General features: G+C 42.7%; 1 protein-coding gene across 1 annotated transcript; it reads left to right on the forward strand.

The window, feature by feature from the left end:
- The first annotated feature begins 6,808 nt into the window (after positions 1-6,808).
- On the forward strand, positions 6,809-17,477 carry chp1 (calcineurin-like EF-hand protein 1). Its single transcript, XM_080850014.1, has 7 exons — positions 6,809-7,142; positions 10,386-10,458; positions 12,004-12,084; positions 14,465-14,592; positions 14,889-14,950; positions 15,595-15,717; positions 15,910-17,477. Exons 1-7 carry the CDS (start codon positions 7,076-7,078, stop codon positions 15,961-15,963), a joined length of 588 nt encoding a protein of 195 aa, XP_080706140.1. The 5' UTR covers positions 6,809-7,075; the 3' UTR covers positions 15,964-17,477.
- Positions 17,478-18,289: the final 812 nt, after the last annotated feature.

The following is an 18,289-nucleotide window of genomic DNA, read 5'->3' on the forward strand; positions in this document are numbered from 1 at the left end:
TATACCCTGTAAAAGAAAATCATATCAGACTCACATCATAAAATAGTAAATCTCCTTCTCTGTGGGCAAAAAGGCTGTCACCACAATTAAATTGTGAAACAGTAAGAAACGCCGCTTTAAGCCAATCTGTACAGGATCTACACCCACAGTATGATGCGACTAAAGATGTCGCTACCAGCACTCACTCCGTAGTGTAAAAGCTCAGCTAAAAAAGATGTCGGCCTCCATCCTTACAGTACTGGACACTTACGCTCAAAGCCGACATTGCGCAGCCTTCATCCTAAAGAAGCAGGAGCGCCGGTTTTCCTCTTAATGTGTAAAGCGTTCTGCCAGAGGCCTGCTGTTACTGAGCTTACTTAATACCACAGGCTGGGGCTAATGGAGGCCTAAAAGCCATTAGGACTCAGGCCTCTCTCCCATCACTGCCAAGGCTCTGTGCATGTGTCTACGAGGCTGAGCTCTCCAGGTTAATCAATAGGAAGGGTTCTGCACTTCCTTGAGTGTTAATTTTAAACGGGATGACTTCCATTACAATTATAGACCCTGGTGAGTAAAGCAAGCACCTCTAAAGACATGACAACAAGCAAACTTAATGGAAAATAAGGGTGCGAGGAGGTGAGGAGGGGGAGAAGGCAACGGATGGAATGCCTCAGTAGTGAGGGATGCAAAAGTAAAAACTGATCCTGGACTAACCATTTCATCCATGCTTCGCACAGATTATTACTGTCAAACTGCATTGCAGCTCATCTGTTTCCTTTGTAGTGTATTGTACAAGTTTGCGATTGCCTTGCCCTGAATTTTAGCTTAACTTAAGGCTTTCTGATGCTAACTCATCAGCTAAGCTCCAGCCTTCAGGTCTGTCTGCTGCTACACAACTGGTTTCCCTTATGCTCAGCTAAAACATATGAAACAAAAATACGTGGGTAGACCAGCCACTAGAAAAACACGCCGCCTATCTTTAGTCCAGTCAAGTGGTCTGATCAACAGAGGAACCGGGGGTAGTTTTTGCTATGGAAACACACAGCGGCCATACAGTAATGCAGAGCCGTAGCCATAGAGTGGAAATGTGTTGGGGTGGGGTGGGGGGCAGAAGGTTTGCCTTTAATAGTTCTGGCCTCTGCAGTAGCTGGCGCAAAATGAAAGCAGGCAAGTTTGAGATGGATGGCAGACCCTGCACTTCAAAGACCTCTTTTCCTTGTGGTGTGCCACGGATCTGAAAAAGGGGGACCTGCAACTTCACTTAAGCACACAGAAGCCCACCCGATCACGCACACACACTTACATGCATGCGCACACATGCACACATCCATACCCACACAGGCCCACACCCCTCAACCAGAGGATGGACAGAGTCAATATAACAAAACACAGACCTCACAGAAAGCATGCAAAAATCAACACTGGAACATTACACATGCTACAAACCTTGTACACATCAGGGTCCTTGATGTCAATCCCTGACAAACCCCTCCTAAAACCACTACTCACCTTACAAACACAACACCATCTCTCTCTCTCTCTCTCTCTCTCTCTCTCCTTCTCGCTTCTTTCAGTAACGATGACCATCCTGAATACATTTCCCTGAGCGCTTCCTCCAGTGTTGGGCTTGCTGTGAAGTGAGCTCCCCCTTGTGGTAATAATGTGTAACAGCTGAGTCTCTGTCCTCAGCCACAGGCCTAAGGAGACCCAGAGGGTGGCAGCCCAGACCCGGAGCCACAGCCACCACAGCCCTGCCACACTATGCAAGGCTGGGCCCCCTCCCCAGCCGGGCTCCCCACCACTCCGCCACACTGCACGCGTCCCGCGCCCACACTTTAATCAGTTGAAAATAAGCTATACACACACAAACCACCTCACCCCATGCTTTATAGCTGGGGGAAGAGTGTAATCCTCAGTCTTAGAGCTCTTGCAATGGTGCGGTGCAGGCTGAAAGTTGATCTGTGATTAGTTGTCTACTATATAAGACAGTACAACAAATGGCTATAGCAAGAGAGCCAGAGAGAGAGTGAGAGAGAGGCTTTGTCTATAATTTTAAGAGTCCGAGTTTGGAGGCAATTCATGAAAGAGCATGTTTTATGTTAATGACATAAATGTTATCTTTTGCTTGATTACTTTATGACACCAGAGGTGAAAGTGTTACACTGTCTGTTCCTGTATTGATGCTGTTAACATATTTAACTTCATCCCATGAAACATTTGTTTCTATCTTAACCTCAATTAAACTGCAAAACCCTCCAACAAAAGTGCAACATATGTGTCATTGGAAAGCAATTGACTTTCACCAGATCCATTCATTAAAAAACATACCTGGAAACTGCACCAGGACACTAGGCATGCATTTGAGCCATTAGGCACGATTGCATCTTAAACAGAAACTGGGGTTTGTTGCAGCAAACCCAGTCTTACCAAGGTGAGACAGATCTAGTCAAGTTACATTGAGGGCCTGCAAACCAGCCGTGTAACATGCACGAGGTGGGTGACAGAGGCCAACCTTGTTTAAGGACCCAAACACACAGTGAGCTTTGCAGACATCATGTTTCTTCAAGGAAATGTCGGATGCCAACTTTTTTTTTTCATCCTCTTTCTTCCGTGTTAAAGCCAATAGCTCCTGAAGATGTATAGGGCAGATAAAATAAATGGAAAGCATTAGGGAACCAGTGGATTTACAGTACTGTAGTCATGGAGGAATATTTCTGCGCCCGACATCTTCCAAGAACAACAACACTCCGCCTGACAGCCCTGCCAGAAAGGCCCACTCTGGAGTCTCGTGTGGGTTCATACATGTGAGGGGGGCCGGGGAGCATATTTCACTTGGGCAGCCAGCAACTGTTCATAGGGAAGAGAACACTGGGCTTTGTAGCTCAGCTTGTGGTACAAATCAACTGTAAATGCGTCTTGACATCGGCAAGAAATACTGGCTGTTAAAAAGAGCGCAGATATAATAACATTTGCCTGCAAAAAGTTTAATTTAGACTCTGTCCTCCATGAATGCTGAAAGCCCACATCTGTGGTGTCAGTTTGACTTTTCCCAACTAATTGTGACAAAGGATGATGCGGGCCATGTTTTTACAAACTTCCGACATTTTCCCACACACATCTAGATTATCAAAGCTATTGCACAGAACTGCTACATATAAGCATATATTTCATACCAATTAAATCCAAAATATTATTTCTACAATCAACTAATAAACAAGCAAGGGTCACGTAAACAGACCGTCTGGAGGAGAACAAGCACCTAGTCTAGTGGGTCCAGTTAAGCAAAATTGAGTAACACTAAGGAGGGGAGACCAAACTGCATTGCATGGGTCTCCCAGGTGAGCCTCTGTTTACCTCTGCGCTAAGCACTTAACAAGAACAAATATTTATCCAGCTCCACAAATGTAAGTTATGTTAAAAGTATGAAATCAGAACAGGGCTTATATTATGTATTTTGAATGAAACAATGTATTATGGCTTGTCCGTGCAATATTTAAATGAGGATAATATTTAAGAAGTTCAAACTGTGACACACCATGCATAGAGGTCACAGAGTCAGCCTTTCACATGGAAGACATGTGAACTGATGTATTGATAATACAGCATAATAAATGTCAGGGATCAGACAATGAACACAAACCCTCCCTCAGAAAGAGATAAACAGCATCTGAGGCAGAAAATAAGGGAGGACTTGACTGTGGGCACTATTTCTATTTGAAACCCTTGCAGATAAAAAATACAGATAGAAGATTTTAGAAACCCACCTCAGCTTATTCAGAGCACAATCTTTGTGAACCTTCCTCCTCAAAGCCCTCCTTTCAACCTCATGATGTACTCGAGGTTGCATCAGATAAAGCGTTTCTGTTGAAACTGTCTCAAAAGATGGTTTATGTACTGTGGTTAATAATTTTAAAAAACCGCATGGTGTGTGTGATGCTTATACATCATCTTTGATGTGGACATTTTTCACACCAGGCACTGGTGGGGCTGAGGGGGTCTTAAGGCCAAAGGAAATAATGGAAATATTCATCTTCTATCTAAAAAGGAATACTGTCTTTTTTATATTTAGCAGTATTTCTGCATTTTATCCCACGGTCGTCCAGTAGTTCCTCCTTTTGAACCTCAAAGAATTCTAAATGCAGTCTGTCTCCACAACAGCTATCCCCAACAGTATTTCTTCGCCCTTCACCTTTATCATTATCACATCCTCTCTCCATCTCAAAACTATCCTCGTCCATGGACAGTCCATGAAGTTCTATATAGTTAATCATAGTTGTGCATGGGACTGTTTGTAAGGTTACCTTTCTTAGTTTGTTTTGTTCTCATTTATAACCTCAGAGCTGCATGTAATATGTCTCCTCAAGTTTAGTTGATTTTGCCCTCCATAGCACGAAACGGGGGTCTTACGGGAACAGGCTGCTGTTTCCTTACGATCACTTAGAGGAATGTCTGAGAGTGAAAAGGGATACTTTAATCACACTGTGCCACCAGACGGGGGGAAATCCAGCTTGATGATGGCTGAGCAAATATAGTATAGGCCTACTGCTGGTATTATGGAGGATTTTTTTTCAGGAGGACCACGAGAAGAGCTTCAAAGACAAACTTTGGAGTCTTTTGAAGCATCTTTCATTTCAGTCAAATCTTCTTGTTAAACATCAGAATTGAAACGTTTTTTTTTCTTTATTTGTACTAAAATGAAAGCAATTTTGGGAGTGGTGCACCCCTCTAGAGATTATGATGTTCAATAAGAACATAAAAAAATAAGCACTTAAAATGTACAGATTAAACAGATTAAAATGACAAAATTTGGAAAAACCATGAACAAAACAATGCTGGTGAAGATTCCCAATAGTTTTTTCAGAACTTAAAACATTAAGAGAAGCCAGGTAGGCCTACAGTTAAAACACTGTTTGTTTTGCTTTGTTGCTCAAAACGGTCAGAAGTGACTACTTTCATTTTAATATAGGCTATATGGGAGAAAGTGGAGGGCCGAGGATGAGGTGCAGAAGGCAGTGAGCAGGCTGCAGCACCAGGAGATAGTAGGCAGAGTCCAGACAGGATGCGCTGGCCTTGGCTTGGGAGATCCGCCCATTCTGTGGTCCAAATCAAGTAGGAAGGAGAGGAAGGAGCCATGGGAGGAGGGGATTGAGGGAGCCCATGAAAGAAATAGGGCAAAGTACTCTGACCTGGTTGCAGAGTGCAGGGAGAGCGGGTGGAGCACACGACTCTTTCCAGTGGAGGTTGGCACGAGGGGGTTTGTGGGAAGCTCAATGACTCGCCTACTGAAAGAGCTAGGGCTGAGAGGCAAGGAGCTAAAGCCACCAGATAGCTGTCTGAAGAAGCAGAGAAGGCAAGTTTTTGGCTTTTGGTTAAGGAGGCGGAACAAGGCATCGAGCAACTCTTGAGGTAGGCTAGCTGCGAGGGGTGACTTGGAGACGTCCCTATTCACTGCCCCGCCTCCAGGGGATGTTCCGGGATAAGGGGCGAAACATCTTTGAATGGTGGTCCCTGGCGGATGACCCCGCAGCTAGCACAATGGGCAACGGTCGAGGTGCGGGAGGCCTTGGGCCTAGCAGGTGTTACCTCCTACCTGTTCACACAAATATGCAACATACACCTCTCGTCTCTATATAAACTTCACTAATTCAAGCACACGTGCCTTAATTTTATCTAATTATCATCTAAATGCATTGGAGATAAATGCAACATACAACCCTAGGGATTGTTGTAGGGTTGTAACAGTGGCCGAAGACAACTGTAACATGCCACTTTGTAAAATGTACAGTAACAGGCATGAATAAGTCAGCCCACCCAACCTCTCCTATTACTTGATAAGGTAATTGGAATATAACACACTGTAAGCAGCTAATAATGCTAGCATCTAGAGCAGATATCGGTGATCACAACCACCTGGTAGACCTACTACCTGTTGAAACACATCAAAATCAGTCAAAATATTTTGCGCAAAACACAAGTTACTAATTTCCCCTACAATCAAATTCTATCTATAACTATTGTCAGAGATTGAGGCACAAACCGAGATTTGGAATGTAGCATGCTGATCACACATGCTGTCTGTGAGTTTCATTTGATTACGTTACCCACGTGCTGAAAAAGTAAACATGTTACAACTGTCCTCAAACTGTACCTGGTCGCCCATATTCTTCACCACTAGATGGCCTCCAAACCCAACTCACTTGAAAAACACTGAAGAAAAAAAAGTAGACAACCCTACCTAAAAATGTATCTTGGGTTGTAATGAACCATCTGAAAGACTGCCTTTACTTCTTTACTCTGATACTGCCGTTTCATATAGCCTAGTTGACGTGTTTCAAAAAGGCCACGAATTGTCAAATGTACACTGCAACAAAAAACTAAAACAGGACAGGGAAGAAATTGTGGCCAACCTTCTAGGTAAGCCAGGACTACAGGGAGAGAAAGCCTAGTTTTAGAACAACTGCAAACAATATACAATTAATTTTGTCCCTGCGTTTGATAAAGCCTGTTTTCATATTGACAAGAAACTGGAAATCTTATTTTCAATAGGCCTATTGTGACTTTAAGTAACGTTCAGAGCGATATGTTCAAATGTGACTATGATTTGCCCTTCAACAAGCAAACTTTCGTGTTTTTTTCTTTCAGAATGGTTGAAGTGTTTTAGAGAGTGGCTGCTGGCAATGATCAGTAACATGTTAAAAGTACATTGGGTATATTGCACTCACTATCGACAACGCCCCTCCTGAAAAGGACAGTTGCCACAGACGTCTTTTTCAGCCAATGAGAGCAAGATGACTCCATACGCCTCATACGCTGGTGTTAGAAGGAAGTTTCGGCAATCAGCAGAGACCTACATCTTGGCTATTGAAACTGAGACAAACGGATCTGAAAACAGGCTGGAAAGTAGTTGGCACTGACCAGAGCGGTATTGTTATTTTCACGTGAACTAGTGGCCACCAACGTGTATCTAGCTTCGTGATACCTAAGCCAAAGCGTTGCATGCGACCTGCAGACAGAGCAGTCTAACGTTAAACTACCAGCATAAAGTAGCTAGCGAGGATAGCTGTCTAGCTAAACTCGAACGAAATTATTTTTTAATATGGGTTCCAGAGCGTCGTCATTACTTAGAGAGGAGGACATCGAAGAAATCAAAAAGGAGACTGGATGTAAGTCACTGTTTCTGTGTTGGTGTTATGTTTTTGCATTCATTAATCGTGTTGTGGTTGTGTAGGTGAATGCTAGCTGACAAGTTAGCTAGCTAGACTTGTTTGATGTTGCGCAAAGATAACCTTTCTAGCGGCTATTTAGCGTATGTTAAACAGCCAGTCCTGGTTACGTTTCGCTTGACTTTTAGCTATATTGTTTTTAAGTTAATGTAATTTATTGTTGCGGCAATTGTGTGAAGTGGAGTACGTTTGTCAGCACAAACATTAATTTGAGGTGTGGGGTAGCTTAACTGATTTCTAGTCAGCGAGCTAGCAAACTCGCCAGGTACCTTTAGCCGTCTCACCCGGTAACATAAGTGACTTGAACGTTTGTACCTGATGTAGTTACTGAGATAGTGAAATCTTTGATAACTGCACTGAATTAACAGTTTCATCCTGTGGTCAATGTTACCTTTGTCAGTTAACCCATCACATCGCTGTCACCCTTACAAAAAGTGCACTGACCCTGTGTCAAAATCAGAGTTTTTTTAAGTCTGAATTATTCGAACGGAAGTTGACCTTATTGGGATATGTGAATTACAAATTGGCACTACATAGTGTTTATGTAGTAAATACATTAACAAACATTTGTATCTGAAAGAAATACTAGTACCTGCAAATTAAAAAAGTAAAACTGAAAAAATATAAAACGAGTATAAAAGATTAGAACGTTTGAAAGATATTTAATAGGGGATATAGAAAAGCAAGGGTTTTTTGCTTAGGTTCCTCAAGTTTCTAACTGAGTAAAATGACCTGGAAGCATCTAAGTGGCAGTCATAATCAAGAGTTGGTACAGCCTGCTTTCACAACAAATGAATGCCTAATGTCAAGGCGCATTAACCTACTTGCAGGATTAAAGGCACCCAGTGCAACTTTATGTAAACATTCAATGAAAAATAAACATTCAATTTCTACTATTTTTTAGACGTAGTAAGTTTCAGTAACGCCATACCATTACATATCGACATTCAAGGAGCAAAGATGAGACGTCGTTGTGTGGTGAGAACTGATAGAAAATCGTAAACAACAACAATCGCCGGTGGGGAGAAGCCATTTTTCCATTGACTGGAAGCCTGCTTTATTTATTGCAGGTTAAAAAAAATTAAGAAAATGGCGGCGATTGTTGTTGTTATCGATTTTCTATCAGTTCTCACCACACAACGACGTCTCATCTTTGCTGCTTGAATGTCGGTATGTAATGGTATGGAGTTATTGAAACTTACTACGTGTAAAAAAGACTAGAAATTGAATGTTTATTTTTAAGCCTCGAAAGTTGCACTGGGTGCCTTTAAGTCGCTGGAATTATATGTCAAAATGTTGGAGAATCTCCACCAGCAACAATAACCAGTGTAAGGGCAGACCACTCTCCTTTTAGGATCTCATAATAAATATTTGATTTGCCACAGTTAGTCTACCAACAGGACGTCTCACAGAATTGAAAAGGAGGATTTGTAAATTTGTACTTCAAAGGTGGCTTCTTGGTCAGAGCCAGAAGTACCTGACTGCTTCAACTGGCCAATAGCTCACCAGCCACATGCAGACAGAGTGCCCTCCCCCATTTCATGTTTTATTTTTAAGTGGGCTACTGTATAATATCATTTTGATGAGGCATCACGTCTGTGAGTCTAGCATCACAGCCTTGTCCATTGGCTAAATCCCTGACTAACTGTCTCATGTGTGAACACAGCCTTTGCCTGAAAATGACCACAACCACTTATGGATTACAATGGATGCCTCCTAAAAAACTCTAACCACTCCAGAGAGAAATAATTGAAGTCAGTTTCCCACTGACTTCAATAGGGCAATGGCTTTCTCATGTCTGCATAAAGGGGGATCATCCCCAGTGGTGTAGTCCAGGGTATACGAAGATTTTTCAGCATTGCGTATACCCACTTCTCAAAACAGGGTGTTTATCCTGTGCTGTATGGGCTGCTTAAAAAAAAATAAGAGTATACCCACTTCTCCAGGGCACACTACACCACTGATCAAACAGCGAACACGGAAGTGGTTGTACGTTTGCGGCTCTGTCTGATCTGTCTTGTTAATTCTCATTCTCATGGAGAATGGCATGAGGTCAAGGAAAAGTGGTTAGGAATTTTATTTTGACTATTTGACCACAGATTAAAAGAGACAAAGCAATAATGACATATGTGAGGTGAGTGAGGTGAGTGAGGTGGGTGAATGGATGGATGGATGGATGGATGGATAGGGAGAGAGTGAATAAGAGAGGGGTTATACAGTTGATGAAGATTTTAAGATGAATAGATGATGACCGTTGACTGTTGTTAATTCACATAGAATGTTGAAGTTGTGACAATTTCCCTATTCATTTCAATGGGAACTTTGTACCTGTTTATCGTAAAATATTTGAACGTATACATTTTAGAAAAGAGGCGTCCGAAATGACAACCCCTGAATGTTTAGTTGCCCACAGTTATGGTGAGGGTTGATTTGAAGCTGAAGGTCCTTGCCCTGGAAGTGTGGTAGAAAATCTTTAAAGGGCTAAAAACTACACTTTCTCAGCATGTTAAAAATAAACGCCTCTCCAGCCGTCAGATGTGGTGCTGTCAGTGTTGTGGCATCAAGCCTTAGCTTTTCAGATGGCTAACCGTTTACGTGACTCACTTTGGAACGCTCAGTGTATACTTCAGGGCAACAGTGCTTGGGAATTATAAGGTAATCATTGCATTGTTTGAGCACTGGCAAACTTCCCTTATGGTCTAGGGTGAATAAAGTCTAATGGTTTACCTTGATAAACTCAGTTCATGGGCCTTGTCAGTCTTGTTAGTGTTTTCTTATACTTTTAAGCCACCCCACCAACAGCAGGGTACACAACTTCAGATGTGCACTCACAACTCAAGCCTTGAAAGTGTTCTGTTTCACCCATGGTTGCAGTTGTGTTGTGTAACTACATTTGAGGCAATAGAAATGGAGGGAGGAGATTTCTGATCTCCCAGGTCAAATTTCTACCTCTGGGACTGGAACAACCAGTTGAATTTCCATGTTTGTGAATGAACTATGACCACTCCCCTTCAAGACCCTTGAGGTGAGAGGCAGTAATCTGACCTAATTACTTACTGTCTGGCGTCTGTTCTCACCCATCTCTGGCCATGGGATTATGTTTTATTAAGGCGTTAAGGTTCATCCCCATGTACCATTTGAAATAATGAACTTTCAGATCCCCCTGTCTCCTTTCTCTTGCAGTTTCCCACAGTCAGATCACACGTCTCTACAGCCGATTCCACAGCCTAGATAAAGGAGAGAATGGAGCACTCAGGTAAACTATGCATCCACCTGAATAACACTCCACTTCTTACTGTCATCCAGCAAACCCATGAGCTATGACCTACTCACAGTCTCCTTCCTCAGATACACTGGCTGATACACTTCCTATCTCTCTACCAAGTGTACATCACTTGACAGTCACTCTCCCAAATGCCTTACACATGGATGAAATCAAATATGTCTCAACTCCTCCTCCTCCTCCCACAGTCCCACATGAACTAACACAGCCATGCCTCTTTATGTAACATTCAAGACTGAGCAATATGGTGGCCACTTTGAAATGACAACTAGCCAAAGAAGTATGGACAGTGGACTTTGCATAAGCTTTTGGTGATATTAGATAAGGAGGGTAATTTCAGCTGGACGTGATGACATGATTTGTCTGAGAGGAGTAACTGTGCCATATTCAGCATGGGAGGACATTGGTATTCACCATACTTGTGTTCATCATTACCCTGTCTGGCTCCTAAGTAACCATTTGGTGTCAATATTTTACAAACCTGACTCCTGTGAGCTGCTGCCAGACTTAAAACTGTAGAAATGTAGCTTGTGTCTCCTTTACCTGCTAATGTGACTAGGTGAAACCTAAGTATGAGGGGGTGCAATTGTTCCAGTGCTTTGATGTATGCAAATATGTAATAATTTGATCTGTAAGTGTGACTGAATAGTCTAAACAAAACCTTATTCATTTGAGTTTCTGTGTTTGGGTAAGTTGGGTTATTGCAAGTTGGCAGCACATAGTTTGTTGATATAAACTGAACCATTGTGTTCTGAATACTTTTGCAAGTTCAAAGTTTGGTTTGAGTTGAGTGTAGCCTTTGAACTACATGTTTATAAACTGATCAGTTCTACTGGACATTCATCAGAGCATAACTACAGGGATAGACTTAACTTCGTCACACTATTTAGAGTGTGATGGACTTAAGTTCTTTGTCAATAGATGTTCATCTCTACTGTTCTAGAAAGATCAATAGAGGAAACCTACAGTAGAAAGACTAATGGAAACCAAACTAAACTAAAAACTAAAAGAACAATAATAAAATATGTTCATCAAAGCCCACCTGCGCTGTTTTTATTATTTTTTGGACATGCTGTCTGAAGGATAAAAAGAACAAAATGATAACTGTGTTTTGAGTCACAACAGGAAGATATCAGATATTTCTGTTCAAACACGGAGTCCTCTCTGTAGTGTTTCTTTATTAAACATTGAGCTGATGCCTCTATTGTCATTGTAGAGGGGAAGTGCTGTTCAAGGGGACACGGCGTAACACTTATGTGGCCGTGACTAAGGTTCACGCCAAGGTGACTCAGCCTAATCAGTCATTAGTTGCCACAACACTGTCTCAATAACTGGTTCCTACCTTGTTTCTGTTTCCCAGTCAAGTGTACTGTATCTGGTTGAAACGTGTAAACACAGACTTTTTTGATGGATGTGGCAAGATATCTGGCAGCACTCCCCCTCAGACTAGCTGTCACAGACCCACACGCTCACACACACACTCTAATAAAACTCACATGCTCATTTTCTGTCCCTCAGCCGAGAAGACTTCCAAAGGATTCCAGAGTTGGCCATCAATCCTCTAGGAGACCGCATAATCAATGCCTTCTTTCCAGAGGGGTGAGTGTTTAAAGGTTTGCAGAGGGGTGAAATCTCACATGTGTGGTCAGGACCAGATCTGGTCATCAGAATCAGCTTTTATTGGCCAAGTTAGTTTGCACAAACAAGGAATTTGTCTTGGTGCAGTGGCTCTCACTGTGCTTACACATATTACTCAAAATATACAACACACAAAACAATACAACAGTGCAATGGTCAACAGTCCAAGAAGTCTACAAAAAGTATAAGTATACAATAGTGCAAAGTGGAGAGTCCAGGAAGAGCACGAATAAATTAATGCTATGTGATATGTGTATGACGGTTATACAGTTAGGTTGAAATAAATAAATATGGTTGCGGGGGTGATTTTACATTGGTTATTTTTCACAGTGCCACAGAGGGTTAGCTGTTCAGAAGAGAGACAGCAAGAGGGAAGAAACTGGTTTTGTTTCTGGAGGTTTTGGTGAACAGAGATCTATAGCGCCTACCAGAGGGGAGGAGTTGCGACATGTTGTGTCCAGGGTGAGGGGGGTCTGCAGTGATTTTTTTTTTCCTGCCCGCTTCCTGACTCTGGAGGTGAACAGGTCTTGGATGGTGGGCAGGTTGGCACCAATGATCTTTTCTGCAGTCCTGACTGTTCGTTGAAGTCTGTTCTTATCCAGTTTGGTGGCCGATCCAAACCAGACAGTGATGGATGAACAGACTCAATGACTGCGGTGTAGAATACAAGCTGGCGAAGGAAGTACATCCTCTGCTGGGCCTTCTTGATGATGGTGTTGATGTTGATTTCCCACTTCATGTCTCGGGAGATTGTGGATCCCAGGAACCTGAAGGATTCCACAGCCAACACAGTACTGTTGAGTATGGTGCTGGGGGGCTCCTCCTGAAGTCCACTGTCATCTCTACAGTTTTAAGCGTGTTAAGCTCCAGATTGTTGCGACTGCACCACAGGGCCAGCTGTTCAACCTTCTGTCTATATGCAGACTCGTCATCATCACGGATGAGGCCGATGACTGATGTGTCGTCTGCAAATTTAAGGAGTTTAACAGACGGGTCACCTGAGGTGCAGGTGTTTGTGTAGAGGGAGAAGAGCAGTGGGGAGAGCACGCATCCCTGAGGTGCACCAGTGCTGACTGACCGTGTGCTGGATGTTGTTTCACCCAGCTTCACCTGCTGCTTCCTGTCTATCAGGAAGTTGGTGATCCACTGACAGGTGATCATCCATGGAAAAAAAAAAATAGTTTACATTCTTAAAGTTTGAACGACAAGAATATCACTGTAACTAAGAAATACAAATAGCATCCGTTTGTAGAACAAGATCAAGCCCAGTGTTGACCCAGTGAGTCGCCTTCCATAGCCACACATACAGTCCCCAGGGCCCTATAAAAACAGTACAGATATTTAGTGGTCTGCTTGCTGCTGCTATGGCTCTATTTAGAAATCCCCCTTGAAAAGGCCTGAGTCTGCACTCTCCTACGCAGAACTGAGGCTGGAGGTCTGTGCCATGTTCCGTTTTGGGCGTTTTGTTTATTAGTTTTTGACCATCCCGGCAATGGTCGTCTTTGAAGCCCAATGCTTTTCGAGACGACGTGCCCTCAGGCGTATCATTACTCTCCCAGAAAAATCCGGCATGTGGGCGGTTTAATTGCAGCCATCGCGTCTAATGGTTTATGGTGTTTACGCTGCTTTTCTCCCCCTCTTGTTTTGTTTGGTTAAGAGGAACCCTTTTTTAGAGTATGGATTTCTGCTCCAGTGCCAAAGAACTGTAAAGCGCAAAAAAAGAAAACCGTAAAACTACCCCAAGGTGAAGTTAACACAGCTTGATGCCTGCCTGCCATCAGACTCACTGTGAGCTGCACTCATAGTAGGGGTTGGCAGCCTCACTTGGCAGACCCCTAGCCGTAAACCACCCTGTCCTTGCCTCTTCATCCGCTCCTTAAATCAAGGCACGTGCTGACAGTGGTCCACTCTCTAATTTGAGCAGGCAACCGCGTACTTTCCGAAAAGGTTCTAGTTCAGCACAGCTGAGGGACGTTCTTGCCCTAAGGGCCTTACGGAAGAGCAGGGCGTCTTAGATTTGTTGTTTGCTTGGCAATACTGAAATGTGAGCGCGGTTTCAGCTTCGTCCTTGGCCTGTCTGGCTAGAGCCTGAGTCATGCTGATCAGGAGAATCTCTCAGACAGATGAGGTTTTCCCTACTGAGGTGTGCAGTGACTTGAAAAAGGAGTTTGTCAGGTTTGCTGCTTGGTCTGAAGAATGAACAGAGATAAACGGCTCTCTGCAGATGCATAGATGTGTCGCACAAATCACTGTTTATGTCTGCAGTGGAAGCTGTCACAAACATTGATATTTTCAGAGCTGATGGTTGTTATTGGCAGTCATTGTTCTGTTTGCCTCTCAGCGAGGACCAGGTGAACTTCCGCGGGTTCATGCGGACGCTGGCTCACTTCCGGCCCGTGGAGGACAATGAGAAGAACAAGCACCTGGACGCTTCAGAACAACTCAACAGCAGGAGCAACAAGCTGCTCTGTGAGTTTAGCCCCTCTCCAGCACGCCCCTGCACCACTCACTCCACAATGATGCACATGTATTAAGTGACGGACTGGCTTGTCCCATTCATTTCTGCTTAACACCTCATCCAATGTCAGTGTCGGTCTCCTCTCATCAAGGACTGGCTGTCAAATTTGTTCCAGTTCTTCAGTTTCAAAACAAACCCCACACACTAGTTGCCTTATGCCTGACTTATTTCTCTCTCTCTCTCTCTCTCTCTCTCTCTCTCTCTCTCTCTCTCACACTCTCTCTCTCTCCCTCCCTCCCTATTGCAGTTGCTTTCCGGTTGTACGATTTGGACAGGGATGACAAAATCTCCAGAGATGAGCTCTTACAGGTGAGTGTATTTCCCCCTTATGCTAAAGAGATCAGACTATCCAGGTCTGAATCCTTCTCAAGGATGTGGGAATGAATAAGGCTTTTGTTTTCAGAACAAAGACACATCACAACAACTAAGTCACCTGAAACCAAGCTGTCTTGTAATTCTAAGCTTAATTGTTGATTTTGGTACATTTCTGGTCATGGGAATAGTGAGCTATTGTCTGTAATAAATCTAAATCAGGATCTCATCTAAAACATGGAGTAGATTACTCAGCACAACAAGTAGACCTGGCATGATGTCACTTTGTGGTTGTGTTACTCCTCTCCTCTTGTCCCGCGCTACGACTACTGGAGTTGGCAGCTGTGGTCAAGGGGGCTGGGACAGTGACACGTCTTACCATGCAATTACCCTTAGCTGGCAGTCTGGGGACAGAGGATTAACTGTCTGCCAGGGTTTATCTGCCATCACCTGCTATCTGCTGTGTAAAACATTGTTCAGTGCCTCACAATAACTGTCTGAGGAAAGCTTCATGTCCACCCCAAAGGCTAAACTATGACTACTTGTTTGGTCATAACGCTAGCATTATAGTCATCGCATAGAAAGGGTCAGAAGTTCAGGGGTCTGCGCTGTCTGTAACTCCTGTGTTTATACTCTCTTAGGTCCTAAGAATGATGGTGGGCGTAAACATCTCAGACGAACAGTTGGGCAGCATCGCTGACAGAACCATTCAGGAAGCTGACACCAACGGGGACATGTGCATTTCCTTCAATGAGTTCATCAAGGTCGGCCAAAATGCACTTCCTTCTTGGCACAGTTTTTTTGGCTTTGTCTTTGCATAAAAATAGCACACAAAAAAAAATGTGTTAATTAATTTAAAAGTCTTTTGGTATCTTAGACGTGCCAGTCATCTCTCTCCTGTGACAAATAAAATAATTAGTGAACCTTGCTGATGGATGTGCTTGACCTCCTCCTAGGTGTTGGAGAAGGTGGACGTGGAACAGAAGATGAGCATCCGATTCTTGCACTAATAGATGGTGCCGTTGACTGGATTAAATCTCAGCCACGCCAGTTCAAAAGCAAGACCCAACTCCCCTTCCCACCCCTTCATCTCATCATGCCAGGCCACTTGGGCCCTGCAGCACATGCTTTCTGAAAGTCTGGTAGCTAGCCTTGTTCTCAGTTCAGCATTTGCAAGGTCAGACTCTCTGCCTTGCACAGCTGTGTGTGATACAAAGGGAATACTTGCGTGCCTTGGAATTTTGTTTCTGACCATCACCATGGTTATCCCTTGCCTAACCTTCCACTCCGTGTGAACCCTTATTTATTGTAGATCTCCGTCAGGCATTGGTAATTATGTAAGTGGTCCTAGTAGCAGTGGAAAGTTACCATACCACATATTCAGTTTTAGTGGAACAAAAATACCTAATAAGGCTTTATGTGTATCACCGTTGTGGCAAATGTTGTGCAGGCAGAATGTTCTCTTGTCGTTTAAGGCCAAACGTATCCAGCTAGTGGGAATGAGTTATTTATTAACACAGTCAGTGAACAGCATTACTTTTGCAGAGCTGTTTTGTGTCTCAGTCAGATCTGACTTGTGAGTTATCACTCCAGATACCGTTCCTCGTGGGCTATTTTGCGATTTGTCAATTTTTTTTTTGCCACTGCTGTTACTATTGTCATTTTTAACCCCATCCCAATCCCCCAGTGTTCTCATCAGAGCATTCCAGGGACTCTTGTTTCATTCTGTGGTCTGTGTCTTTAATGAAGGGCCCATTAGTTAAACAAAAGAATGCCATTGTCCAACTTCAATTCTGTGTCCCAGATTTATGTATTACTTTGTTTTGGTCCAATGAAGTGCCATGCTATCACTCTCCATGCCTTCCTTGATCACATGGTTTCACTTGAAACCAAATGGCTGTGGTTGTCAAATTTCCTTTCAGCAGGTTTGCTTCACTGCCAGTCGCTTTGACTCACCACAGAGTATATCCAACTGCACTGTAGGTAAAGTGGTTTGACCTTGACCAGGTGTAGTCACATGACGACAGACCACACGAATCAAGGTCAGTACCACTTTGTCCCAGAGAACTGACTATATTATCGTTTAGCAGTAGATGAAATTCTAGATTACATTTTCAGTCAAGATCAATTACCTTGTTTGTTTTATATATATTATATATAATTACAGTAGATAGGGAAAGACTAGATCTGGGTACTTTAACAAGGGCCTGTGACGACGTTTGAGTTGCTGGAAGTTGTCCTCAGTGTATTGTGGATGAGGGCAAATGTATCTTTTGAAGCTACATTTATGAATTGAGTCGTCCTCTTTTAAGAAATCATCTGCACAGATTTTAAATTATCAGCGGCACTGCATTGATGCTGAAAGAGTTTGAAAAGTCTTTTAAATTAGTTTTATTAAAAATGTGATTTATCAATCATACATGAATGAAAAAATGTAAAGAAATCTATTACTCTTAATTGAGGATATCATTGATGAATGGTGTAATGTTTTTTGATTAAAATAAAGTACAAGTGCCATACTGGTTTGGAGTGTCATGTCATACTGTCTTGAATTATGAATTAACCATTGCATTTTTTTATTACTGATATTCACATTCACAAATGTGTTCAAGGTTCAATGTAATTTATCAGCAGATGACATTGAATATTCCAGTAATCTCTCTCCAAGATATTAATGTCATGACGATCATTCATGATGCGCCCTCAGTTTATAGTTCTTAGATCTGCTAAAGGATCTGGAAGTGAAGCTTGTGTGCTCTCTTGTGGCCCGTTGATTGTATAGCTCTCAAGTGTGTTCTCAGTCAATACAAGCTTGACTTTAGGCTGCATTCGCTCTCCCCCACACCTCATTTGCCAACAGGGGGGAGATGTCCACACCTACACAAAACTTCAACCTCTGCTTCTACCTGGCTTTAGAACTTTTTTAGAAAATGTTTACCCAATGCCAAGACTAGGCTACTGCCATGGCAAAACACTAGCTTTCCCCTAGCAAAATTAAACATTAAAACATTACCAAATATAAAATAAACCTTAACCAGATGTCGCCAAAACTATACAGATTACACTATTTAACTGAACATATTTAGAACATGTGCTTTACTTTTTAACTTTGAGAAATGAGGCTGCTGTGGCGAAGTGATATCTGATATTTTCCTTATAGTATTATAATGTTTGGCTGTCGTATACTGTAGAAAAGTGCACTTAGTGTTAAATTAACCCTAGAGTTCTATCTCTCAATATCACTCGTCTACGATGGGAGAACATCTTCCCTTGATACACAATAGCGTAAGGACAATGAACGCGTTGCACTTGGACCACTCAATAATGTAGCCAACT

This window comes from Sprattus sprattus, assembly GCF_963457725.1.
Source record: "Sprattus sprattus genome assembly, chromosome: 13".
In the NCBI taxonomy this organism is placed as follows: domain Eukaryota; kingdom Metazoa; phylum Chordata; class Actinopteri; order Clupeiformes; family Clupeidae; genus Sprattus; species Sprattus sprattus.